This window comes from Sceloporus undulatus, chromosome 5 (assembly GCF_019175285.1).
Source record: "Sceloporus undulatus isolate JIND9_A2432 ecotype Alabama chromosome 5, SceUnd_v1.1, whole genome shotgun sequence".
Lineage (NCBI taxonomy): Eukaryota > Metazoa > Chordata > Lepidosauria > Squamata > Phrynosomatidae > Sceloporus > Sceloporus undulatus.
Genome location: NC_056526.1, coordinates 110,069,768 through 110,097,444, shown reverse-complemented (window position 1 = coordinate 110,097,444; position 27,677 = coordinate 110,069,768). Strand labels below are relative to the sequence as shown.

Here is a 27,677-nt window from a genome sequence, read left to right as displayed (position 1 = left end):
GTTTCAAAAATGAAGGGGAAGCAGGCAAAGATACCACCATGCCTCTGAAATGCTTGTCCCTTTCATGAACCAAATGCCGTACTAGTTCTCTTCAAGATGTAGGGCTTGAGGGTGGAACTTAAGAGTTCGAATGTGGTGAGATGCCTTGGACAGCTTTCTTTTAAAGGGATGTGATAAATCTACAAAGATATATTAATACATAAACAATCTTGGATTACATTTTGGGTATCATTAGTAGTAAAAGCCAAGATATTGGATGAACACATTTTTGTGGGTGGGGACAATATTAAGTAATGGAGGCGTTGCAGTATTGATAAGAAAGGTAATTGCAACCAATTCTGTTAATTCTGAAACAATTTTACCAGATTCTACTGTTGAGCTGCCAGGAAGCTCAGAGCAGAGCAATTAAATGTACAGGTAATCAGGCATTTTAAAGCCATAGTACTGTATTAAAAAAATTGACAACAGTTAACAAGTTCTTTAGCAGTAATGCATTGTTGATGGGAAATAAACAGGGATCAGTAAAACTTGTACCAAACTCACTTTGAAATCATTGAAACTCAGACTACCAGTAGTCTCTCTCCTTTACCTTTCAGGAATTGCTTCAAGGATACTCATTACTATTGCCATTGCATCCACTGATATACAAGCATTATGATTTGTGAGTAACATTACTGAGGATTCTATATGGTATCAGAGAAGGTCCATGGGGGTGACACCAATCCTAATGTAAATAATGTTAAACTTTAACATTCTAGCATTCTGGTGCATTTGATAGCCTTTTGGGCTGAAGGGCAGGGTATAAAAACCATAAATTAATAAAATTTGCTCAATTGAACAATTCATGTAAAATTCTATAGTAAAGGACTGGAAAATCACCAAACACTATAGATAACCTTGATTTTTTTTATTACTGAACACAGTGTTTTCCCACAAATTGGGGGAAGATCATATCAACATTTTTTTAAAATATACAAAACATTTATATGCAAGTTGGAAGACACCACAGTAAATCATCAGCCTAGGGTTTCAAAGGCACTAACAAGTTGCACATGGATCACCATTCTGAATTTATGATTCAGAAAGGCTATATTAATACAAAACTTGATGGCTTTTTCACATCCTGCAACCACTGTAAGTCTTCTGTCAAATTTTCTATACAGGCTGCCCAACTGGTCTGGTTTAGACATCTCCACATAAGGGGTGGACGGGTCAAAAGAACACTAAGAGTTCAACTGGGTCTTGGGATTAGATATCGATGATTTCTCTGCCTATTTGTTCATGTCCTATGTTGATTCATTCAGCCTACTCTTTGCCAGAGAAGGTACACTCATTTCCTGGGCTCCAACTTTGCATTCAGCACTAACTAAAGTGCACCACTATCCAAAGTCACGTCCATTTTGTTTTCCTCAACAGGAAGATGAAAGGTATAAAACATTGACCTATCTGCTTCCCTCTTTAAACAGATCGTTCTTGGGATAAGATTAGTACAGTATCTCCCTGGCTGTCCCACCCTTGACTGCCTTGTTCAGATATGTGTGTTGACTGAGAAGAGTTTTGAGAGGAGATATGAGTAGAATCACTGTCACTAAGCAGGCTGGGTGAGTGTGGCTCGGTTGAATCTGTAGGGGGTAAAACATTGTCCTCGAGTTCAGAGGTATCTGTATCTTCCTTGTTATGCTGAAAGAAGGTATCCCACTTGGGGATTTCCAAATTAGACTGCTGCTTGCCTTCATTTTGCTTGGAAGTAGGGTCTGAATGGGCCAGTCCATCTGGATTTGGTAACAAAGCAGTGGTGTCTACACTGGATGGTAGAATTTGAGCAAAAAACATTTCTTTCTCAGACTCTTCTTCCTCATCGTCATCTTCACCATTGGATTCTTCGCACTCCACAAAATCTACTTTCAAAGAGGTAGGCATGGAAGATGCCTTATAACTGTCTTGGTTTTGAGGTAGAGGTTTATTCTCAGATGGTGTAATCTCTGGCAGCAATTTAGGAATCTTGTATCTGATAGAAATCAAGTCTGTATCAAAGAGATCATCACCATCACCACCTGTCAAGACAAGAAATCAAGCCTAAGAGAAAGTGTCAAGAAGACTGAAACTACTGTACTCAAATCTGCATATGCCTTAGACAGCCAAAGTAGTGGAGAATGAGTTGCCTGAAACTTTCAGCTGAGCTAGTTGTCTCTTTGCAGAGAGTCTTCCACTGGGTGGGCCCCAAACAAACAAATTCCTCCCTTGAAGTGATACAGTCTAGAATTCTCTTGGACGTATAGATCAGCATATGAGGAAGTCAACCCAGTTTTGGGTTGTACCATGTCTGAATGCAAGTGGGGAGAAGGAGACTGACATGAGAAAGTACTTTATACAAAAATTTCCAGAGAGGGAGAACTGATGTGGCAGAAATCTAGATTAGAATCCTGTTCCCTTATAACAGCTTTCTATTGCAGATTTTTAAAATGAGTATTTCATCATATAAGAACCCGCATCTGAATTGAAGTGATAACAGTCGAGATAGGTTTATTATCTCACTTATTTGTCATGACCAGGCCTTGGTCTGCCACTTCTAGCACATTTATTTTGATTCTCTTTGTAAAGCATGTGGTTAAAAGTGTTATTTCTCACATGAATTTAGAATATTCAGTGTCACTATGCAGCAATTCTAGCAGAAATTCCCAAATAGCAAAAGCATCTTTTGAAGCTGATGCACTGTGGAAATGACAATAATTGTACATACAGCAGTCATGTGCAGGCATCAAACACTGTGCCCAATTCACAACACTGACAACATAATGATACAGGAACCCAAATTCTAACCCCCAAATAAAGCCATCAAGCCTACTGGGTGACCATGGGCCAACCACTTTCTCCCAGCCTCACAGGGTTATTGTAGAGAAGGACTACACATGCTATCTGTGCTCCTCAGCAGGAAGTTCAGATCAAAATGGAATTATGATATCGTAATATATAATGTGTGATTTGCTGGGCTGAAACCACAATACTTGCTCCTTTGCCACTTCCACCTGAAAACAGTATCTCTTACCTGCATCTGCTAGATCCAAAGTTCTGGCTCTCTTCAGTGCTCCAAGTGGTTTATACATTGGCTTGTTATTTCGGCTATACATTCTGCACAATGGCTTTAAGCTGAGAATAAGCAAATCAGTCCCATTAGGCTTTTTAGGAAACTAAGCTCTGCGACACTTTAAACTTATTTAATGAATTCATTTATATCCCACTTTTCTCCTGAATGGGATTCAAAACACCTTACAACCTAAATTGAAATATAGTAGTTGAAGCAGTATTGGGTACAAAAGTTTAAAAAGCATTAAATAATAACCTTCAATTAAAACATTTTTAAAATATTAAAATTTAAAACCATTAAAATGTTAAAAAATACACAATGGATATTAGAACAGTCCACCCAGTTACACACCACTCCATCCTAGTTAGCCAAGGCTGAAGGCCTATTTAAACAAGCTCTTTGCCTGCCCTTGAAAAAACAGAGGGCCAGATCAAACTTTCCTTGGGATGAAGTTCCAAAGAGTAGGCGCATCTGCCAAAAGCTCTCTCCTGTGTCCCACCAATGGAGCCTCAACTCAGGGAAATGTAAAAGATAGGTTAATTCACAAAGCTGTTAAAATAACCAGAACTGTTTTGATGGATTTAGGACAGAAAACAGAAGTATGTAAGTCCCACTAAATAGAAAATAAGCACTGTCAGTCAGTCTCTCCCTCTTTAAAATTATCTATGTACACCACAGAATAACCTCCTCTCCCCAAGTTACTAGATGATTCAAGGTTCATGTCACAGTGAAAAATATACCAGCCTTTCAGTGTTTCTCTTGCAGGCGAGGCCAGTAGGTGCAATAGATTACATGGAAATCCAACATACCACTGAACAAATACTACTAGTAAAAATTTCTCAAAGAAACACTTTCCTCCAATGGCTGTATTGGCCAAGATTAAGATACTCTTGCTGGCCATAGCAAATTTAAGGAGAGCTTGATTTTAATGCAGTTACCATTAATGTGAGGGATGTGGTGGCTTAGCAGGACAAGGCCCAAAGTAAAGCAACAAAAAGATACTTACAGTTCTATAACTCTATGCTCTGTTGCACCCACTGGAATTACATTGGGATATACATTCACTGGGCAAATATAGCTTACAAAATCCTGGATCTAGAAAGGGTGGTATTAGAGGAGGCATAATTAATTTTCAGAATTCAAAATTCTTACAGAACTTTTTTGCATTCCAATTTTCAACAGCGTTGAGAGATAGAGCATTTCTCATTTTAAAAATAAGTACTTGTAACATAGAAAGATCAAGACAGGCAGAGGAACACTGAGCTAGAAACTAGAATGACAAATGACTCCCAACATTATCCACTGAACCATGCCAACTGAGTTCAACGTTGGATTGCCCACCTGCAGAGGCTAATAAAGCAGGTCTTCATATTTACACATAATGCACATTCACACTACACTTCTTCATAAAGTTGCCACTTTTTATTTCATTTCCACATTGGTGTGGTAAATCTAATAAGCATTTGCTGCACCCAGACCAATTTGGATGAAGGTCAAAATACAAAACATGATACAGTAAATGAAATCCTTAGTATCCAAACTTATCATTGCTGCTACAGCAAGCATCAGAAAATACAACTGGATATTCCAGGATCATTTTACGTCCATGGGTATTTATTATGTAATTCACCCATTTCAAGCTCTGATGCCTCAAAGTGACAAGAAAGGAAGTTAACAGTGAACCAAGGGAGGTATATCTTCCAGGAATAAAATGGCTAGCTTGCCTAAACATGCCATGTCTTTTCAGACTGGTTTTTTATTTATTATTATTTTAAAGTGCCAAAATAATATATGTGAAAATGCACTGGATACTCTGAAGTGCACATGACTGCTTATTATCATCTTTATTATACTTGAATAAAGCCAAACGCTCCAAGACTAGATAAGCAACAAATCTAAATAGGTGTACCCATATATTAACTGTTCTGTATAAAGGACACATTAGCTTTCAAAATAAACACAACATATACATACCTCACTATAAGAAGAGTGAAATGAAAAGCAAGCTCTGTATGAACTTTGCCCAGTCCTAAACAGAAATCATAAAGAAAAAAAATGTGTTTTCACCCTGCTGTTCATCAGTATGTGAACATCAAGTTAAAAAACAAACAGTGGATGATATATAAGAAGCCACTCTAAGGAACAGCAGAGTATTCTGTAGAATGTGAATCTTCCAAACAAACCCTAGATAAGCTCTGGAATTCACTATCAATAGTTATTAGGTGACTGAATAGAGAGATTTCAGTAGTTTGCAGCCTATGGTTATTAGTCACTTTTTTGCATTATAACTCCCAGGACCCCAAAACTATCACAGCCACTTTTCCAAGCTCTGATTTTAGCCCTCTTCATAGTAAGAGGTGCATACCTCTAATAACCCAAAGCCAAGACCAAACTGTATGAGAAATCCACTAGCCTTCATGTCTCTTTCACATGATCTTTCACAGACAGTTGGCAGACCAGAGGTCTAGAAAGAACATAGGATTAAATGGATTTTTATTCTACCAACACAGTTATTGTGTTTTCAGTGTTCCACAGAATACCCAGAACAGTGGTGGGAATAGCGTAGCCCTCCAGATGATAACTGCACCTGCTAGCAGCTTAAACTAGCATAGCCAATAATGAGGAATGATGGACGCTGAAGTTCAACAACATCTGAAGGGCCACACAATTACTATACCTAACTTCGATAATATGTCCTAGGTTCAAAACACACTGCAGAAATTATCCAGTTTGAGACCACTTTAAGTGCCTTGGCTCAATGCTAGGAAATTCTGGGAACTGTAGAGCTCTGGTGCCACAGTAAACTACAATTTTCAGGATTCCCTAGCACTGAGCCAGGGCAGTTAAAGAGGTCTCAAACTGGATTATTTCTACAGTGTGTTTTGGACCCTAGTCACTAATAAGCAAGTGTTAAATAGCAACCATCATGAAGTAGAGCACCACCCCACTTCATACAGTTTTGGTTCAAGAGATCTCTTTATTCTTTAAGGATGAGCAGTCACATATTCCACGTCACTAAACGAGCCATGCAAATGCTCAGAAAAGCAGAAATGATGGTAAAAACCTCCCTTCACCAAAACCTATTCTCTGCTTACCTCACTATTACATTAGTTTTCCTTGTCCTTTCTCCAAACCACATTGTAGATGGTTTGACACTAATGATGTGCAACGGTTTACCATTCTGGGAAGTCATTCCACAGGGCAATCTGTTTCCTCGGAAAATTTCATCATCCTGTTGGACACAATATCAACTGAAACACATAGGCAGATCATATACAAGCAAATCCCTCTTCAATATCTAGGGTCATTTGGTAGGTTCTTCTACTTTCCTCACTTTCCTACTGGAAATCAATCTACCCTCCAGCCTACTATAGTAAAAGCATTAGAATTTTTCAGGAAGAAACTCTTCTAGAACATGGCCACATAGCCTGAAAAACCCACCAAAAACTATTAAGATTTTTTGTTGTAGTTGTTAACTGTCCTTGAGTTGGCCTCAACTCATGGTGACCCTGTGGACAGGACATCTCCTAGACCCCCTGACCTCAACTGCTCTGCTCAGCTCCTGTAGACCCTTGGTCTCACTGATTGAGTATATTCATCTGGCATGTGGTCTTCCTCTTTCTACAGCCCTCCACCATTCTTAGGATCACCGTTCTTAGGACTGAAGGGGCACCGTTGCACAATTGCGCAACTGCGCAGGTCTTATTGGGCTAGGGAGGCTTTGGACTAGTCTGAGAGCAGAGGATGCCTGTGGTGGCTAACCTCTGCTCTTCCAGTAGCCATAGAGGGGTGGGGGGAGGATAGGGATGCGGGGGATGCCTGGGCCGGGGATAACATCATTGCGGGCGGAGCTCCAATTGAGGTAGTGTGGGGCAGGGGGAGGTATGGTGGCGGGAGAAGGGACTTGCGTTCTAGGGGAAGGCGTGATCGATGCATCATATCTATCTCGCCTTCCTGTCCCCCTCCCAACCTAAAGGACCTGAGGGTCACTCCAACCGTGCCACAAACCCTGTCGCTGCTCCTGTGCAACGCCAGGTCTATTAACAACAAGACCCACATCCTCCACGATGTGTTGGAGGACAGTAAGTGTGACCTGGCTTGCATTACCGAGACCTGGCTTGGGCCTGAAGGGGATGCTGTGTGGGCTCAGGCCCTGCCTGCTGGGTTCTCGGTGAAGGACCAGCGCAGGTTAGGTGGGCGGGGTGTGTGTGTGTGGCCTTGATACATAGGAACACCGTGTCCCTCACCAGGAACCACATCCGACAGACCTCCTATATCGAGTGTATTTACCTGACCCTAAAGGCTAGGGACAGTCTAGGGATTCTGCTGGTGTATCGGCCACCCCGTGCATTAGCGGACTCCCTTAACGAGCTGACACAGCTGGTCGCTGAGCTGATGTTGGAGACGCCCAGGCTTCTTGTCCTGGGTGACTTCAACATCTCCCTCACGGCCAGCTATGTTCCATCCGGTGCGGCTCGGGAATTCATGGATACCATGGCGGCCATGGGCCTGTCCCAGCTGATACAGGGTCCTACGCATTGTGCGGGTAATACTCTCGATTTGGTCTTCTGTTCGGATGCGGAAAATCCGTGGGCGGAAATAGTTAATGTTTCCCCCTTGCCATGGACGGATGACTTCCTGGTAGAGACGAAAATCAAGGTCTCTACTCAGATCCCCCCCCCGGGGGTGGTGGACCTGTTAGGATGGTCCACCCTCGAAGGCTGATGGAACCTGAGAGGTTCCAAGAAGCCTTAGAGGGGCTCACGGTTGGAAATGACGGCGATTCTGTTGATGCCCTCACCGGTATTTGGAATACCGGTCTCTCTAGGGCTATACACAGCATCGCCCCCAAGCGCCCTCTCAGGCCTGCTTCCAAGTGTAAGCCCTGGTATACGGAAGACCTCCGGGCAAGGAAGCGGCTAGAGTACCGTTGGCGGAAACACCTTTGCTTGGACGACAAGGCTCTCCTAGACCAATTGTTAAAGGACTACGGAGAGGCAATACGAGCAACAAAGAACTCGTTCTATGGTGCTCGTATTGCGTCCGCAGAGTCGCGTCCGGCAGAGTTGTTCAGGGTGGTTAGGGAGCTAACTCAGCTCCCTCCCACCCTGAACCAGATCCTTGAACCAACTAAGGCCTGCTGTGACCTGTTTAACGACTTTTTTGCGGATAAAACCTCTCGCATAAGCGAAGGTCTGAACGCCGACATTTTAGCAGAACCTAGAGTAGAAGTGTCCAGAGCCTCCGTGGACTTTATTAAACTGGATCGGTTTGAGTCGGTGAGTACCGAGGATGTGGACAAGATCCTCGGAAGTGTTCGGAAGACAACCTGCTCTCTCGATCCCTGTCCTTCGTGGTTAGCGGCCCAGGGGGGACCAGCGGTAACATCATTGTTACGCCGGATAGTTAATACATCTCTGAGGGATGGGCTATTTCCATCACAATTGAAATTGGCCATTGTAAAACCTATCCTAAAAAAGCCCTCCCTCGACCCCCTGATACATAATAATTATCGGCCTGTTTCGCTGCTACCATTTTTGGGTAAGGTGATCGAGAGGGCGGTTGCAATCCAGCTTCAGGCGGTCTTGGATGAAACGGATTATCTGGACCCATTTCAAACTGGCTTCCGGGCGGGTTACGGGGTTGAGACGGCCATGGTCGCCTTGGTCGATGATCTCCGTCTGGGCATCGACAGGGGAAGCGTGTCCCTGTTGGTGCTCTTGGACATCTCAGCGGCTTTCGATACCATAGACCATGGTATCCTTCTGGGACGCCTGGCAGAGGTGGGAATCGGGGGCACTGCGCTCCAGTGGTTCCGGTCCTACCTCTCTGGGAGGTCCCAGATGGTGCAGCTGGGAGACGTGTGCTCCGATGAGCGGACCCTTAAAACTGGGGTCCCTCAAGGAGCCATTCTGTCTCCCATCCTATTTAACATTTACATGAAACTGCTGGGAGAGATCATCCGGAGATATGGAGCGCGGGGTTATCAGTACGCTGATGACACCCAAATCATTTTCTCTATGTCTCCGACTGATGCAGTGACTGGGGATGGTGTCTCTCCTCTCGTGGCCTGCCTAGAGTCAGTAATGGGCTGGATGAGGGAAAACCGACTCAAGTTGAATCCAGAGAAAACGGAGGTACTAGTGATAGGTTCTCCTGGTCCAGGAATGGCGGTAGTTCCACCTGTCCTGAACAGGGTCACGCTCCCTGTGAAGGACTCCGTGCGCAGTCCGGGGGTGCTTCTTGATTCGTCGCTTCACCTGACTGCTCAGGTGAATGCGACGGTCAAGAGCACCTGTCATCAGCTTCGGCTTATTCGCCAGCTGCGCCCATACCTGGCCCAGAGGGACCTAGAAACTGTTGTACATGCTCTGGTAACTTCGAGATTGGACTTCTGCAATGTACTCTACATGGGGCAACCCTTATACCAAACTCGGAAGCTGCAAATGGTGCAGAACATGGCAGCCCGGCTGGTCACTGGCGTTTCCAGGACCAGCCATATAACACCGGTTTTGAAAGATCTCCATTGGCTGCCCATTCGCTTCCGGGCTCAATATAAGGTGTTGGTGATTACCTATAAAGCCCTAAATGGCTTGGGCCCAGGATACCTAAAGGACCGCCTCTCCCCGTACATTCCGCCTCGCACCCTCAGAACGTCTGGGCAGCAATTACTGAAGGTGCCTGGGGCTAGATTATCCTCCACTACACGGAGGACATTTTCCACGGCTGCCCCAGCCCTTTGGAACACGCTGCCCACCGAGCTCCGCTCGACTACCACCCTGGCCCAATTCAGGAAGGACCTGAAAACCTTCCTGTTCCAACAGGCATTCCCCGACTAAAATCCTGTGGGCCTCCCTCCTCTTCCGTGGCCAAGAGGTTGGGCTAAGGGGCTTTTAATCTGTTATTTTTATTGATTGTTTTTGATTGTATGGTTTGCCTTGCTGTATTTGTATCTTTTTTATATTGTTTATGGCACTACTGTTTTTAACCTATGCTGTAAGCCGCCCTGATCGTGGGAAGGAGCGGGATAAAAATAAAAATTTTATTTATTATTTATTATTTAAAAGTCTTTCCTTTTCATGATGTGGCTAAAGTACCGCAGCCTCAATTTAGTCACCCTGGCTTCCAGGAAGAATTTGAGCTAGATCTGTTCTAGAACTCATTTGTCTTCCTGGCCATCCACAGTAGCCTCAGCACTATTGCCTCAGTAGGTTAAAAGCTTTACATTTTGGTCATGAAGAAAGCAGATGCAAGGCTGATCTATAGTTAAAATGGTGATTCCTTTTGACATCTAGTTGCTAGGTTCATGTTAAGAAGTTATATGAACTGAAATAAAAGATAATTTACCTATGCTGTTGGGAAAAATATAAGCAAAACAGGGTTATTCCCCCATCCCAAGTTGAAAAAGCCTGCACTAGATTTGAGCCAGACAATGATCACAATAAGAGGTCTGCATAATACACAGAGGCTGAGAGCCCTAGATTTTTAAAAATTATTTAACATCATTCTCAAAACATACCAACACCCAAAGAAAAGAATTCAGATCCTGTGGTCTGGGCATCTATTTGTTCTATACGCAGCTAGCGAATACTGGAAACTGTAGTTTATTGTAGCACCAGAACTCTCTGATAGAGAAGGCAAAATCTCTCACAAAACTACAGTTTCCTAGCATTGAGCCAGGGCATTTAAAGGGGTATCAAACTGGATTATTTCTGCAGTGTGTTTTCAACCTTAGTCACCATAAGGCCTTTGCCATGAGATGGAAAACCACCTGAACATTAGGAGGAATGTCCTGACAGTAAGGGCTGTTTGATAGTGGAACACACCCCCTCGGAGGATAGTGGAGTCTCCTTTCCTGGAGGTCTTTAAACAGAGGCTGGATGGTCATCTGTCAGGGATGCTTTGATTGAAAGTTCCTGCATGGCATGGGGTTGGACTGGATGGCCCTTGTGGTCTCTTCCAACTCTACAATTCTATGATTTATGTCACTACCCACCAAAGCTGATAATAGTGCTTCTATCGTGGGGGTGCGAATAATTCTCCACCATGGAATCCCAAATCCTATTCTGTAGATATGAAAAACTCTCCATATCTAGTTCTCAAGTGGTCTAGCAGCTGCAAAAGGCAGGGCAATGAAGTTCTGGTGCATCTGCAACTGCAGTGTAGGATGCCAGATTTAGAAAACAAATATTTGCATGATGTTTGCAGCCATGTTTGTTTAGGCAGGTTTACTCTTATCTATTTATTGTTTGTATATACAATACTGTGCAAATCTACAGCGCTAAATAAACAAATAATTTATTCATTTCTATTTTCTAATACTTTTAGACCATTCAGCAATAGAAATTCTCTGGGTAAGAATGGAGCAGCACATCTGCCCTGTCTGCATTGGAAACTGGGTAGAATACTCTAACTGCTCCTGGGCTCTAAGGTTCCCTGGTATTTATTAACGCCTGCCCTAAACAGTTGGGGACTCTCATATCACAAAGGTCTTCCATGACATTTCTTTTTTCACAATTTCCTATTCTTTTTTAATGGTATCGCCTGAGGTTTGGGTTTTTTTTTTGGTAAAGGTGCCCATGTGATGGAACACTTCCTTCCAGCCCCTATCTCTTTTGTATGACTTTTTCAGCAGAGAACACGCTAACAGCAGTTTCTTAATTGTGAAGATTTTTTAAAAATTCTAGACTGCTTTGTATGACATTTTGATTTTATATTTTTAATAATCATTTTAGCAGAGCAACCAGTGACTGACTAAAAATAAAATAAAAACAAAGGCATGAAGCTATTATTTACGTTTCTTTTCCTTACTGGACTCCAGTAGCTACATCAGTCAAACCTCTCCCTTTCTCCTAGAAGATATATTCTTCATGAACACATCTGACAAATGTGGTCCAGAGCCTCTACAATATTAACATCAGAAATGGAATTACAATGATTAACAGATACACACCCTTGGATGCCGACATGCATGAATCTGAGTGTGCCGATCTGAGGTGATATGGTAAAAGATTTCCGGCATGTTTTTAAACATGTCCAGTTTGTTCACATGTACCTAGGAAATTAAGTTCACAGGTGTTAATACTATTTTGGACTTAAAAAAGAATTGATAAGTTACTAATTTCAGAGGAATATACCCCCCTCACTGAATACTTGCTCCCTCCATGCAAATCCTCTCTCTCCTATACGCTCTATGTGGTGTCGCTCACCTGAATTATGTGCCTTAAATTGTAGTTGGTCTGAGATGCTCTAGCTTTATGTCATCTTAAGGACCTTTCAGCCTCTTCAACCAAAAAATTCTAAATCAAATGAATATACTTTTTCCTTATTTGACAGTTTAACTGCAGTTGGCCTTCTTTCCATTCTGAAAGAAATTGTGCGGAATAACAATCTTACCTTGATTCCAAGTTCTTCACTGAGATTTGTGAATAAATACTCATATCCATAAGCAGCTTTGCAGTTCAGCCACACTACGTGATAGGGACTCAGAGTGATCCAGCTTCGTACTAATTCTAATATACCCTTCATACATTCTTCCTATAAAGGGAAAGAGGACAAGATACTGATTTTAAATAAAAGTTTGGCAATATCATGGATCAAAGTTGTGTTTAATTCAGTTGATCCCATAGTTGATCTGCCATATCTAAACTCAAGTCACCTATGATTCTGTGGAGGCATTGTTAGAAATAATTTCCGTAGTTGTTGTTGTTGTTATTATTATTATTATTATTAACCTTTATTTATAAAGCACTGTAAATTTACAATCTTTTTAATTGGACGGTTCCCTGCCCTCAGGCTTACAAATCTAAAAAAGATTGCTATCTCTGATGGCTATTCTACTTTGAAAGGGCAGTTCTGTTTGTTCATACATTCACAAAACCTGCACCATGAGCATCACAGATGTGCAAATTTATCAAATTTTAACATCAACATATTATGTGCCTTGTTCTCCATCAAATTCATCTACACTAATACTGTTTTCTGTTGATAGCATTGAGCCCACAACAGCTCTCTAGGGTCAAGTTTCATATGGGGATATTTTAAAACTATGCTACCAGAGATTACTTTAACTGGAGATTCTCAGGATTGAAGACAGGTTTTTGTTGCTGTACATGTAATGCTTGTGCTTTGGGCAACCTCCAAAATAAATGGGTCATTTAAATTTCTGTCTATTTTAAAGGACTATAACTGAGAAAAATGGATGTAAAGGCAGCATATTCTTGTAAAAGAAAGTAAAATAAAACTATATTGATAAATTGAAGAAAATTCATTGTGGGTGAGAGAATACTCAATAATCCACTTTATGACCATAGAAGGCTAACACAGAGCAAGGCTGATCCATTGTAAATTCTACTGTAGCTAAAACAGATTAAATTATTATGGAAGAATATCTGATAGTAATTGTCACTGATCTTTCAGATGAAATTCTAAGTATGGCTGCCAGAAGTTCCAACCAGGTCTCTTTTTGGTTAACAATAAGGCAAAAGAAGCTACATGATTTTATCCCTTTTGTTTTACTTACCCTGCTTGGTATCTGATAATACTTTGGATCACAGAAAGTAGTGTCTAAATATAGACTCTGGATGTCTTTCACGCTGAAAGAAAGAACAGGAATACGCTTAAGAGTACTTGTTATAAAGCTGATACTCTTCACAGTATCAGCTGTATGCTAACAGTATATTCAAGATTTCTACAACAGCTTCAGTGATTCAACTGCTTTCACAAAATAATACAACCAAGAGAAAACACTCCTCATGCTTAGTGAAGTCAATGCATTCACCATACAGTGTGGCCATGATTCTGCACAGCAACAAGTAGATATATCAGACCTTGGCAAGCTTGCTTTTCACTAGCATCCCTGCCAATTCTGCTACACCTTTTAAAATGTCTGATGCTCATGTTGGATTTGGATCACAAATAACAAAAGTACCTTTAGGCACTTTTTAGAGAGGCAACTTCCAAATGCCTAGTAGCACATAGTTACACAACCATTTTTTCACAGAAAATAAAACAGTGTTTTGCCAGCAGTGAAGTCATGTAGTACGGTGAAATGTATTTTCCCAGTATGAAGAGGATGGCTGGGCACCAAATTCAAGCAGTTATAAATCAAGACACAAAATAGCAACTTCTCAGATATCAAGACTAGAGTACAGTAGTAGGTTTACTCTTTGCCTTTACTCTCCTAGGATTATCAGAATAACACTTTCTGAGGACACTATCCCTACCCTATAGATTGAATATACAGTAGTTCTGTCTCCTCAAACAGGTCTCCCTCCACAGGAGTGGCACAATGATTCTGATCATGCATATATAGTATAGGAGGGAAGTAGTAACATGAAACAGATTTCATCTGCTGGGCTTACCTACCTTCTCACAATGTGAGGAAGTTGTCTTGTGAGTAATGTCAACCCAGTCATACTGTGACATGTGGGACTGGAGCCATGAAGTAGCTGTCACAATACCCAAAGCAAGAACTTCTCCTCAGACCAAATTTGACCACCCCAAGATTAATAATCACTGTACACATTGCTTGCCTGCCTTCAAATGCCTAGAGCTCTGGTTATTTTCAAGGAGAAATTTACCAGTCAGTTGTTTTACCATTAAACATTATGCTATCTAGACTACCTGAAAGACTGTATCTCTCCATACGAACCTGAAAGAATGCTAAGATATACAGGGGAAAGACTTTCTTTCAGTCCTGCCACCATCACAGGCTCACTTGGTGAGGACATAAGACAGAGCCTTGTCAGTGGCTGCTCCTACCCTTTGGGGCTCTCTTTTGCAGGAGGCTAGGCTGGGCCCTTCTCTGCATTCCATTTGCCAGCAAGCAAAGACCTTTTTATTTAAGCAAGCTTTTAATTGTTAAGCCAGAATAATTCTTATTTAGGTCCGTTTTACCTGTTTTTAACTTTTGTATAATTTTATAGTGTTTATAGTGTGTCATGTGGGGATTTTAAAACTTTATTGTAACATTTACTTTATTGTAAATGTTTTTAATTTGTTACCTCTGGAAACAGGAGAAAGGCAGCATAGAAATGAAGTAAATAATAAACAAACAGCCTCATAACAAGGTGAAATAGATGTGAGATACTAATACTGTAAGAAATTACAGAGTATAATACACCTATACCATAAAAAATGTAAGGTTCCATACCTGTTCCCTGAATGCAAAAGCTCCATTCTGGCCACTTCTCCTTTTGCAAGTCTGAAGTCTCCAGTATACAACACAGTGCCATTTTCACCTTGGAACAGAAACCTAAATGGAAGCATATTTGTGTATCCTGGCAGCTCCATGTGCACATTTACATGCATGCATTTTAAGAACATGTGGAAGAAGACCATGGCTGCACTAGTTCCACCCCCCACCCCCAATTTCTTCATGCACTGGACTGAAGCTGATGAGAACCGGTCCTAAATAAATGGAAAACTGCTTAGAATCTTCCACATAAGACATTAATTATAGAAACAGACTCAAAATCTGCTTTCAAGTCTACTTTAAAAGATGCATTCAAGCCAAAAATGGCAAGAGAAATATAACCCAGAGGTCCATAGCTCTCATTTTAATTGTGACCTGCTGCTTTTAAAATTATTGCTGCTTGTTTTATATTAGTCCTCCTTTTTTTAGGTTGCACTTTATGGGCTTTTTATTATGTCACATGCACTTTTGTAGGTGAGTACAAATTCAATTTTAATATATTAACTATAAAACGCAGTTTTAGTGGAATCACCACACATTATTTAGTATGGGTCCACAGCATCCAAATTTGCAGACTCTGCTGCCTGTAACCATGAGCTGGAGAAGCAAGTCTTGGCAACCACATCCTCATAGCATCTTAAAGTTCTACGTTGTTAAATCTATAATGTGTTATATTTTTAAGTTGCTTCCATTAACTATTTCAGGAAAATGCATACATGACTGATCCTGGGCAGTGGCCAGCTGGTAGAAGTGTTACAACAATATCTTCCTTCTGCAATGAGATACAGAACAAAAAGAGACACATTTACCTGTTATTTCCAACTATGGATGACAAAGAATGGACAATATAGCTTTATCCATCTGCCATACCTAGGAATATGACATAGAAGGCCAAAGTAGGATAGGAAGAATTGCACTATGTTGCCCTGTCCCTAACCTATATAGATTTATCTGTGCTGTCAGTGTCCCTTCACAACATGTTTTAGTCCACTTGGCAGACTTTGAAGTGTTATAGAGGCATCTACTTTAGAGAAGGAATGAACTTGCATGATCTGTGAACCACATTTGGTCTCAAGCCAGTTTTTTGCAACCTGGGAGCCCCACTGTGATTTTTTCCTTTCACAAAAACTATTTCAGTCTGCTCCTACAGTTTTGGGTTAGAACAAGGCACAATGTCTCCAATCTCCCTGAAAGGCAAAAAGTTGGAAATGAAAGTAACCCCCAGTTCTGAGATCTTTTCATTGCACTTCTTGACCTGCTATGGTTCCCAAGCAGCCTCATAGTAAATATCTGGCCAACAGATGGCTGGAAATTGCCCATCCCGGTACAAATACAGAGCAAAGAAGGGAAACATGAAAATGTTAAAGTGGAGTAAACAAAGAAATAAGGACAAATGACTGAAATTTCAAAACAGCCAGTATATCTCACTACCTCACCGGATGCTTCATCAACTAAAGAAATCTGAGTTGGAGTTTCAACTTCAAGGGCAACCTACAGTAAACACAAAAACAAACATATAAGATGCATTGTGAGATACGTACGTATTCAAGGGCACGGCATGCACACCTGATCAAGAAATAAGACTCACTACAAAAACAGAACTTCTTCTATAACAGCTGTATTTGCACAAGGAAGAGTAATTTAAAGGATGAGCATTTTCAAGAAAGAGTCCCTGAGTAGTAAAATGTTCTCTCTTTACAATATGACAGATGAATGAGACGAAATAAATTCAGACTTTTAGGATGCTCTGTAGGAAAAGTTCACCTCCTAAGAGTATTCTACTTTTGCATAAATGGCTTGTTAGATTGGTTTTAAACTACAAGAAGAATGATAACTTACTATGTGATTCTCCCAAAATTTATATCGTGGGTTAGTCAGTAGCAACTCTTTGGTTACTGGTGAACAGTACAGACGAACTGTTAAGCTTTGAAGAAGAAAAGAAAAACAGTGCCTTAGGGGGAAAAAAGCAAATATGACAGTAAACAATAAACAATTCGTTCCAGCCAAGATGGAAGGTTGTAGCGTGAGTTTGTCAAAATGAGGATCCCGTGCATCTTGCTTTTGACATGGGAAGGATTTCTATGAACAACCTGTGCCTACTGGGCTATTATTTAAAAGTAAGAAATCCCAGTGAGACACTTTTGGAGACCCACGGCCCTTTACACACTATACAATTATAAGGCTTTGATTTTACCTTACCTACCACGGCAACATGCTATTGAATCCTAGGATTTGCAGTTTAGGGACAAGCAGGGACATCACCTGGATGATGTGCAAGGATGCAGGTGCATTGGGTGAACCCACTGCTCTCCAAATGTCGAAGGCATGGGATAAGGTGTGTCGTATTGGACAGAGAAAGGAGAGTGAGATCAGCATCTCCTTTTCCACCCACTGAGCCTTGGTGGCCATGGACTCCTTTCTGCCTGGCCAGCAGCCCTTCCAGACCTAGATGTAGGTGGGAAAGGGAGGTAGAGGAAGGAGAGGCAGCAACGGCAGTGACAGAAACATGCAGTCAGCCCCACCACTACCATTGCCAATAGGATACAAATTCAAAATGATACATAAATAAATTCTAAACTGTGGGAAGATGTTTAGATTCTCTTTCCTCCTTATTAGATAGACAGGGATTTCTTGCATGCAAACTCTTTTCTCTCTTGTTCAAACTAACCATATGACTTAGGTCACTCCCTCTTTGGGACTAACAGACTACAGACATTCTCTCAAATGCTTTCAACTGAGCTGCTGTGTTTCCATCTTCATGCTCTATCGACCTTCTTTTGCAAAACGGTGATGTAAAGATTTCTTTTCTACCTGAACTATTCACTAGTTGGATTAGGATATAACTTCTATGTAAATATAGATTAAAGCCATTAGTAAACTTTTGTTTTGAACTACAAGCTACTTGTGTTTTTTGGAGTCAGTCTCAGTTCTTAGGAAAGCATAGTTAGACAAGAGAACATGTCTGCTATCTGCTAATTTAAAGCTAGACCTTAACAGGCTAGCAAAGGCTGAAGACTCAGGTTTTAAGGTGCGGTGAACTTGAGCAAGTCACACTCTCTCAGCCTCAGAGGATGGCAATGGCAACAACCTTTGAAAAGGCTTGCAAAAAAACCCAACAACAACCCTGTGATAGGTTCACCTTAGGGTCTCCATAAGATGACTTGGAGGCACACAACACACACACACACAACTCTCTGCCTGATCCATAATATGAGGGATCATGCCTTGATTGAGAGTTCCTGCATCTCTGCACAGAGAAAGCTAAATGTCTCGCAAAACTAAAAAACAAAGAAACCCATAATTCCATTGCATTGAGCCATGGCAGTTAAAGTGGCGTCAAACCGGATTATTTCTGCAGTGCGGATGAGAACTAAGACCTGAGCAAAAGCTGAAAGAAGCCACTGGTTACCTGCAGGCCAGTCTTCTCTTCATGGAGGGAGCTCTCAGGCCTTTCATGTGATCTAAAGAGTCAATCATTGAAGGTACAGTAGTTATTTTAGTGCGTTTTAGTGCATGGCGTAACTGGCTGCATCCACAGTGGGGAAATAATCCGCTTTGGACCCGCTTTAACCCTCTTCTGGCTCAAAGTGCTATGGAATTCTGGGAGTTAGAGTTTGTTGTGGGGCCCAGAGCGGAGCTCCGCTCCGCTCAGGGCCCACAACAAATTCCAACTCCCAGAATTCCATAGCACTTTGAGCCAAGGCGCATTTAAAGCGGTATCAAACCGGGTTATTCCTCCAATCTGGATGCAGCTTTCGGTGTCGGAAAAGCCGGGCTAAGAGGCGTCCTCACCCTTGTGGCAGTGGGAGAGGAAGTAAGCCCGGGCGCGGAGGTTCTCCCGGTCGAAGCGGTCCAGGGAGAGGCGAGGGTACTCCGCCATCCGTCCGCCGAAGGAACTCATCTCGCGACGCCGAACCACTTCCGTCTGATTTCCTCCACGCTCTTTCTGACTTTCCGCGCCTCATTGGCTGAAGCGTCCTCCAATCAGCGGAGCCCCTGAGCGTTCCACGCGTGACGTCACGAGCGTAGCCCGGCCCCCTCTGCGGGCGGGGCTTCCTGGTGACTTATAGCCCGCCGCTCTCACCACTGAAGGCTCCCTCAGCGTCACGGCGCCTATGCGCAACCTCCTCATCGCAGGCGATTGGACTCGACGCGATCTTATGCTTAGAACGCCGCGCGTTGCTAAGCGACCAGTATAGGAGGCGGGGGGGCTCGTGCGAAAGTGTGAACGGTTGCGTCCGTAGCTGAAAAGCTGAGAGAGGAACTGGGACGGTGGGGAGCTTGCTAAGTTCCCCCCCTCCTTCAGAAGCAGGGCGTCGTTGATTGGGCGCCCCGGTGCCCCGCCCACTCTATCAGCTCCGCCCCCTTTTGAATTGCAGGGTGCGTCTGCACTGGGGAAATAACGCGGTTTGATACCGCTTCAGCTCCATCCCATGGAACCCTGGGGTTGTCGCTTTACCAGGTCTTTAGCCTTTCGGTCCCAAAACACACTGCAGAATAACCCAGTTTGAGAACCGCTTTAGCTGCCCTGGCTCAAATGATACTAGGGAATCCTGGGAACTGTTAGTTTGTGAGACATTGGCCTTCTCTATCAGACTACAGTTCCCAGGATCCCTCGTGTCTTGAGCAAGGGCAGCTTTTTGTTTTTTTATTTAAATCGCTATTATTTTTTTTTTTTTTATTAAAAAGTCCTTAAAAGCGGTCTCAAAACTGGCGTTATTTTCTGGCTAGTAGCATGTGTTTTGGAGCTCTGCCAAAGCGTGGCCTCACAAAACTGCAGACCCCAGGAGTCTGTGGGAAGGAGCCATGGCAAAGTGGCTCTTAAAGTCGGACCAAACTGCGTTATTTCCTCAGTGTAGATGGCTGAAGCTGAGGAGAATCACACCTCAGTGACATCTGCAGCAGGAAGGGTTCCCTAGTTTGGACTGCTAAACTGTGCAATACACTTGTCCCTCCGTATTTGCTAGGGTTAGGGGAACAAGACCCTGCAAATATGGAAAAGCCGCAAATAACATAAACACCCCTGATTTTACCTGAGAGGACAGCTCTCTAGGGATCTCTAGGTCCTCCAGTGCAACTCTGTGGTCAATGTCCGACAGAGACTGGCCATAGAACACACTGGAGGAGCTACAAAGGCCTAGTAGAGTGTTCTCTCTAGGAATCTCTAGGCCTTTCAGTGCAACTTTTAGTTAAAGTTAACCACAGAGTTTCACTGGAGGACCTAGACAATCCTAGAGAGAACATATTAATCACATCCATGAATAATCAGAGCCACAAATACGGAGAGATGGGTGTATAGCGCCAACAGTACTCAGAGAAGCAGTAGGAGTGGGACCTTCAGGGTGTTTACCATTGTTCGCAGGTAATATCCAAAACACACTTCGTCAGAGGGCCCCCATTGAAGCAAAAACTAGGTTCAAAGCTTTCCAAGCTTCATTCAGCCACTCGTGTCCTCAAGCAACACTGTTACAGGGACGTTTAGCAACAAACGCACACTTGTTTTGGAATGCGGTTGCATTTTTTAATATCCTATGTATTTCTTTTTTCGCAGGCGTTCCCATGGAAAATCCAGTGGTGTTTATGGATAGTAAGGACATACCATCTCCAGCTTTCTCCCCCGGGGAAGCAAATGTGAGGGACGAACCCGGTATGTCCTTCAGCAGAGAAGCAGGTGCCCTTGAAGACCTGTAAGTGGAGCTTCATGCCATTCAGTCCACAGTCACTCTTCGTTGATAGATTTCTTTACCTGAGACATGCATTGTCTAAATAAATGTTGCTTTGTCACGTCTTAAGTGGTAGAGATAAGTAACAGCACTGAATGCTTGTGTTATTTGGAATACGCTCGTCCCTCCACATTTGCTGGGGTTCAAGGCACAGGACCCTTGTGAATGTGAAAAAACCTCAGATAACAAAAGCACTATGTTTTTACATGAGATAACACCTCTAGCAATCTCTAGGTCCTCCATTGCAACTCTGTGGTCAACTTCCGCCAGACACTGACCATAGAATTACGCTGGAGGAGCTCCAAATGGCTAGTTGAGTGTTCTCTCTAGGAATCTCTAGGCCTTTGGGTTAAAGTTGACCACAGAGTTGCACAGGAGGACCTAGATATCCCTAATCCACCAAAGTCAAAGCCGCAAATGTGGAGGGATGAGTGTATATGTATTTCTGTAATCTGTCTGTGACATGGTCAAAAAAAGAAGAGAGGAAAAGCAAGGTTTTAACTTATTTAATTACAAATATTTATATATCAACCATTTCCAGAAACATCAAAGCAATGTACATCAGTAAAAAACATGAAATATGCATAATACACAAGCATTCAGTACACAAATTAACATGTATATTCTTTGATGTCCAAGAAACAGATGTCAGTCCTTTTGGACTAAAGAGGGAAGGCTTCTTCAAATGTTTTTACCATACATCATAAACGAGGAATAGTTGGTGTATTTTGAAGTTATAGTGGAAGAGCATTCTGCAGAGAGGATGCCTGTACATTAGGAGCCTTGGATAGGAGAGAATCTCTGGGTTAGAATAATTTCCTAGCAGCAGGGGCCAATACACCAAAGGTGTGGTAACATTAAGCTTTCAGACCACTCTTCCATTAGGAAAAGGAGAATTGTAGCTCCTGGAAATCTCTACGAGTGGAAATTATTCTTTGAACACAAGTCACAAGGAGCTCCCATGCTGTGCCTCTCCATAAGAGTGGTGTTTTTGTTTTTTGGGGTGTTTTTCCCCCTCCAAAACCAAAAGTGGTTGGTACAGTTTTCAGAATAAGCTCCTTGTCCCCTAATCTTGACACAGAGGGAACATCCCCATTCTGCTCTAAAAGGATCATAAAATAAGACTAGATAAAATGGAATTATGCTACACACTGGGATTATGCTATGAAGATGCCAGTTTCACTCTGAAAATCTTTAACAGAAGTGTAATTAGTATTCAAAGAAATCTTGCAATATGTTTGAGAAATACTGAAAGATCACATCTGAGAAAGTAGGCTCTGGTCTATGCTGCCAACTTCTGTCTACTCAAAATTGCCGCAAGAACCCTTTACATAATGATTTTCCAGGCTAACATGGTTGTGTCTTCAACAACTATAATTAGCTGATAGTGTTCACAGGCTAAACACCCTAAAGGCACTAGATCACATCTGATTTTGGAAGCTAAACAGGGTCAACTCTGTTAGTACTTGGATGGGAGACCAGCAATGATTATCAGGTGCTGTGAGCTATATTTAAGAGGAAGGAACTGGGAAAACCACCTTTGAGTACTCCTTGTCTAAGACAACCCAGTGAGATTCATGGTGTCACCATAGGTTGACAGGCAACTTCAAGGCACATATGCACAGACACTGGGGAGTTTATCAGACAAGGGAAATTGGAAGTATAATCCAATGACAATCTGAACGCAATCATGGGGTTTAATGTTATTGCATGATAACCTACTACATGCAAATTCAGCAATGGGAAGTCAGTCCGAGCACAATCATGGGGTTTCACGTTATTGCCTGATAGACTGCCACACACAAATTCGGGCAATGGGAAGCCAGTTCGAATGCAATGCGCATTTACATAATTGTGCTAAACTAGTGACTTTAAGTGAATGCGTTCTGGCCCCACTTTCTTTTCATTCGAATTTAAGAGAAATTCCTCCCGTTTGATAAACTCTAGTGCTCACATATTCATTGTCAGGGATTTTACATCAACACTAATGTGATAGCATCTTTTAACTCACATTTTTTGTATGTCTAATCATATTTTTTAAAAATTATTAATTTCAGCAAATTAACTGGGGATGTTGCTGGAGCCACAGCCAGTACTGACATCAAACCAAAATCCATACAGCGTGCCAAAACATGGTCAGATGAAGTTGAGAATCTGTACAGATTTCAGCAAGCTGGATATAGGGATGAAATTGAATATAAACAAGTGAAACAAGTTGATATGGTAAGACTTGATAATTAAGCAAGCATTTTATTATTTAATGGCAAATCTTCCCTTTTAAAGCAATAGGCTATGTAATAGAGCCCCACCAGTCTGCAATTCTTTCTGTTTGCCCCCTGCTTTCAAACTGATTTGTCACCCTGGTCAGGAAATGCATCATGAAAAAGTGAGGAAGAAGGAGAAACCTGTTTGTGTTCGGGAAACCTGCAAGTATCCAAAGAGTGCCTCAGATGCTCCTTCCTTGGGGACCCTCATTAATTTAAGAAGCTATTAGTGTCCTTGCAAATAAGCAGTCTGTAAAACAAATCCCACCCACATTGCAGGAGTATTTGCATGTTAAAAAAAACAGCATACCTCACAGATTCACAATAATGAAAAATAGCCAAGAAAGTAATGATAAAAAAGCATAAATATCTGTTGATGAATAAATGTAAGTACACAGCAGTGTTTTGTACATGCTTTGAAAATTTGTACCCCAACTTTTGATCAAATGATTCTGAAATTGGTTTGCAGACAGTAACCCACATCTTCCAAAACAACCCAAGTTGTATAAAACCTAAAAACTTTAAACCATTGTGAAAAAGACACAAATGCAACAAATGTTTAGGGTGAGAAATATAATTCAATATAATTCAACAGTCCTTTCCTTTCCACTGGAGATTAGGTGGAATTTGGTAACTACAAGCATAGTGAACATTTAACTCCCACTGGTATATGTCCAGAGTGGAGCAAGGAAACTTTCTAGATGTGATACAGAAGACTGCAAATGGAGTTGGGAATCACTGAATATTTAGCAATAGCAGCTTCATTTATATACCACTTCATACCATCTAAGCAGTCTCTAAGTGGTCTACAACTGTAAGCTAATTGCCCCCAACAAGCTGGGTACTTATTTTAGCGACCTCGCAATGCAAGCCTGAGTTGAACCTGAGCCCTTGGCTAGCTATCGTTTGTGAGTGAGTGGCTGCAGTACAGGCATTTAACCACTGCACTGCACTGCACCAGACGGCTCATGGTTCAGGTAGCTTGCTTGAGCTTCCATTCAAAAGCAACAGCCTTTGCCTGTTTTTCCTCAATTCCCACTTGGCTTTTGCCCAATGTGGTGTGGGCCTTTTCTGAGAGTTCCCCATTGCAGTCTTTTCTGGAGAGAGGTAGATTGGTTGAGAAAGTACTGCTGGGTTAGTGGACTCACGTTACAGTGATTTCAGTCAGGTTTTCAGTAGAAGAGTTGAATACATGGTATAAGAGTATATCAGTCAATAAAATATTTTATCAAAACATTTCATTTAAGTTTGATAGAGCCACTGGTGGTCTAGATAAAATAACCAACTGACATTTGCCACCCATGATGGTTTAGGGGAGGGTGAATAAATTAATGATGCACATGGTAAATGGTTGAAATCCAAAGAACATCACTTTGAAGACTAAGACACATTCAATTTGTAATAATTTATGGCTGTAGGATCTGAAATCCAACTAAGGAATGCGTAAAATTTATGGGGGGAACTAAAGCAGCTCTTTGGAACCCAGCCACCATCATTAGGAAAGAGCACAACTAGCTATTTGTGTCATGCGTCCGTGAAAAATTAATCCTCTTTGCCTTTTAAAAATGATAACCAGTGCTTCTGCACACAGTGATGGGAGGTTCTGCTGCTCTTGACTAATTAACAGGAATCACACATATCAGGATTGGGGGAGGAAGGAGGAATGCTCGGATTATAACTGCATCTCCTCTAAATTCTGACTGGCATACAATATAGTTGGTATTTTGCCAGAGGACTGCATGCGGATACTTCTGCCAGAAGTGGTGCTGTGGCAATGAACCTGGGGAATATCAAGGCAGTCACTAGGATGCTTTGATGCTGGTTGTCTGCAAACACGTGGATCACTTATCCATTTATTCATTAAGACTGACTAATTAACATGTTTCCTTTTCAGTCGTACTTAATGCCCTAATCAGGCTGTGATCATACCCTGTCTAATTTCATTCTAAAAAAACAGTTCCTTCAAAGACTGTAAAGTTTTAGTCACCAAGCAGCATTCTGCTGCCACCATTACGCAACAATAATGACATTTACGCAAACACTGAGCAGGACCATTTTGACAGCCAGGTTTTTGACCCTAAGAATATATCCTTTGCTTCTTTCAGTCATCATGGAGCTCTGAGGTTTCTGAAATTTAGTTTGAACTAAAAGGCTGGAAAGATCACATGTACCACAGAACTCTCTGCATAACATTATAGTTCCTTCTGTTTTCTTCAGAGCGAATTTTATCCCACTCATTTATGTAAGAAACTGATGTGCCCTAAATTTACTGCTCTAAACACTTGAAAGTATTTTTTACTAATTGAGACAAACAGCCCACAAGCCCTATGGATGATAGTCATAAGACTTCATAAAACAGGTTTGGCATTGTTCACTTTGGTTGTCAGTATCATTTCAATGCTTATGGAAATCAGTGAAACTAACTAAAGGCTTACAAAGGAAGAGACACAATTTTAGCAATATTTCATTTTATGAAGCAGGGATGAAGGCTGATAGCTTTGAAAGAATGAAGCACACAACATCAACAGTGGTTAAATAACATGACTTTTCCTTTATTGCAGATTTGCAGAAAAGGATCTAGCAACTTTATACAGTAAACCAAAAGTATTAATAAAGCATAAATAGAACTTGGAACAAAATATTGCACCATGAAGTATACCTGTTCCAGTTCTCAGCATCTCCATTCCATAGCTTCAGCCTTCTGCTTTTCTATTTCTTGCCCAGTTTGTCACTCAACAGGCTGTGCCCTTCACTGGACTGGTTTTTTATTAGGGGGAGGTCTTCCTGGAAGATTTGATATTTTTTAAAAAATGGGTTTTTAAAAATCATTTCCCAATTTGGCTGACACCTACCTTGTGTGCATGAGTAGCCACTTTTCAATTATATAAGTATCACTACTAGAAAATAAATTTGCTATTAGTATATAGAACAGAGGTGGGAATTTTGTGGTCCTTCTAATGTTTTTGAACTGTAGCTCCCAGCAGCATAGCCAGCATAGCCAATGGTAAGGATGTTCAGAGTTGCAATTCAAGAACACTTGGAAGGCTGTGTTATTCCCAATCTGATGATTATGATTCCTACTGTTACTATTTATGGGACCTGAAACATGCTCTTTACGCGGCAGCCCTGTTCCTCTGGTAGCAGGAATAATACAAAAAATAAACACAATAAAATAACACAGTAAATCCTAATAAACAAGAGTGGGGGAAAGACGTAGAGCCCAAAGAATTGGATTTAAAAGGCCTGACTAAATACAGCGATCATTGCATTTTGGTTTAAAAAAAAGTCATCAGGTTTTCCTCATTTGAAAGGATTTTACAGCACTGAAACACCTCAACAGAAAGGCCTCATTTATGATGGTTTCAAGCCCACTGCCCTAAACTGGGCCCCAGAAATTCCAAGTGTTCCAGTTCAACAGAATCACATGCAGCAAGCAAGTTACAAATAAAGGGAAGGAGAAATTATAGTCCCCAGTTTCCTCTAAGTATAGCAGATAAGGATTTACTTGCATGAAAAAAAGGTAACAGAGCTCTTGTACACTACTTAGTTATATGGAGGAAGGAGTTTCACAGGTGAGGCTTGTATGATGAGCACCACTTACTGAAATTCCCTCTTCTACACAACTATTAAAGATGCAGGAGCCTGCCCCCCTTTACATATGGACACTGTAGTAATTATTTTTGCAATTTATTTAAGGATTTATTTCCATTTAAATGCATATTTCACTAGTTGTTTAAGATATATGAGCATTTCCCCCTTGCCATTTTGTTTGCAGGTTGAAAGGTGGCCAGAAACTGGATTTGTGAAGAAGCTTCAGCGAAGGGACAATACTTTCTATTATTACGACAAGGAAAGAGAATGTGAAGACAAAGAAGTTCATAAAGTTAAAGTTTATGCTTACTAATTTTTGTTAAGTTTGCTATTTTTGTTTTGGATTTTTTTTAAGTGAGAGGGTGTGAAATTATTTTATTGCTGTTACCAATGAAATGCCATTAAAAGCATTTTTGAGACTAAACTGATCAGATTTTAAATACAGCTGCACTTTGTCTTTTCAAGAGAAAAGAATTATGTTGACTGTGCTGTGGCAATAAACAAAAAATACATTTAGAGAGTGATGATTCCACTGTTACTTGAAATTAGTACAGAGTGTCTTTTGATGCTTCCCTCTGCAATTTGCTGTTGTTGCTGCTGTGTGCCTTTAAATTATTCCCGACTTATGGCAACCCTAAGATGAACCTGTCACAGGTTTTTCTTGGCAATATTTATTTAGAGAGTTATTTGCCATTGCCTACCTCTTATCTGAGAGTGTATGACATGCCCAAGGTCACCAAGAGGGTTTGCATATTCAGGCAGGGATTCAAATCCTGGTCTCCAGAGTCAAAGTTCATTTCATCAGCCCATTGAAATAT

The 27,677-nt window shown here is 41.5% G+C and overlaps 2 protein-coding genes across 5 annotated transcripts; one reads left to right on the top strand and one right to left on the bottom strand.

The window, feature by feature from the left end:
• Positions 1-1,053: 1,053 nt before the first annotated feature.
• On the bottom strand, positions 1,054-19,247 carry DCLRE1C (DNA cross-link repair 1C). The gene is given in 15 exon segments (XM_042469451.1): positions 1,054-1,461; positions 1,464-2,054; positions 3,047-3,147; positions 4,092-4,180; positions 5,060-5,114; positions 6,181-6,317; positions 12,039-12,140; positions 12,482-12,622; positions 13,608-13,680; positions 15,240-15,341; positions 15,998-16,053; positions 16,713-16,772; positions 17,121-17,205; positions 18,691-18,742; positions 19,074-19,247. Coding segments are annotated over 15 exon segments (1,848 nt in total). The 5' UTR covers positions 19,183-19,247; the 3' UTR covers positions 1,054-1,366.
• A 245-nt stretch (positions 19,248-19,492) lies between these two features.
• MEIG1 (meiosis/spermiogenesis associated 1) lies at positions 19,493-27,377 on the top strand. Of its 4 annotated transcripts, none has more exons than XM_042469449.1 (4): positions 19,493-19,616; positions 20,833-20,968; positions 23,062-23,227; positions 27,044-27,377. In XM_042469449.1, the coding sequence occupies exons 2-4, from the start codon at positions 20,841-20,843 to the stop codon at positions 27,170-27,172; spliced, it is 423 nt and encodes a 140-aa protein (XP_042325383.1). In that variant the 5' UTR covers positions 19,493-19,616; positions 20,833-20,840; the 3' UTR covers positions 27,173-27,377. The 4 variants fall into 4 exon arrangements, with proteins under 4 accessions (XP_042325383.1, XP_042325381.1, XP_042325384.1 ...); XM_042469447.1 differs by having other exon boundaries at positions 19,590-19,727; XM_042469450.1 differs by lacking the exon at positions 19,493-19,616 and adding an exon at positions 19,638-19,661.
• The last annotated feature ends 300 nt before the right edge of the window (positions 27,378-27,677 follow it).

Bases quoted from the DNA above. Each gene is read 5' to 3' on its own strand.
- MEIG1 (XM_042469447.1), top strand. The intron at 20,969-23,061 runs GTAAGTGGAGCT...TATTAATTTCAG, and splicing joins GCAGGTGCCCTTGAAGACCT to CAAATTAACTGGGGATGTTG. The intron at 23,228-27,043 runs GTAAGACTTGAT...TTTTGTTTGCAG, and splicing joins AAGTGAAACAAGTTGATATG to GTTGAAAGGTGGCCAGAAAC.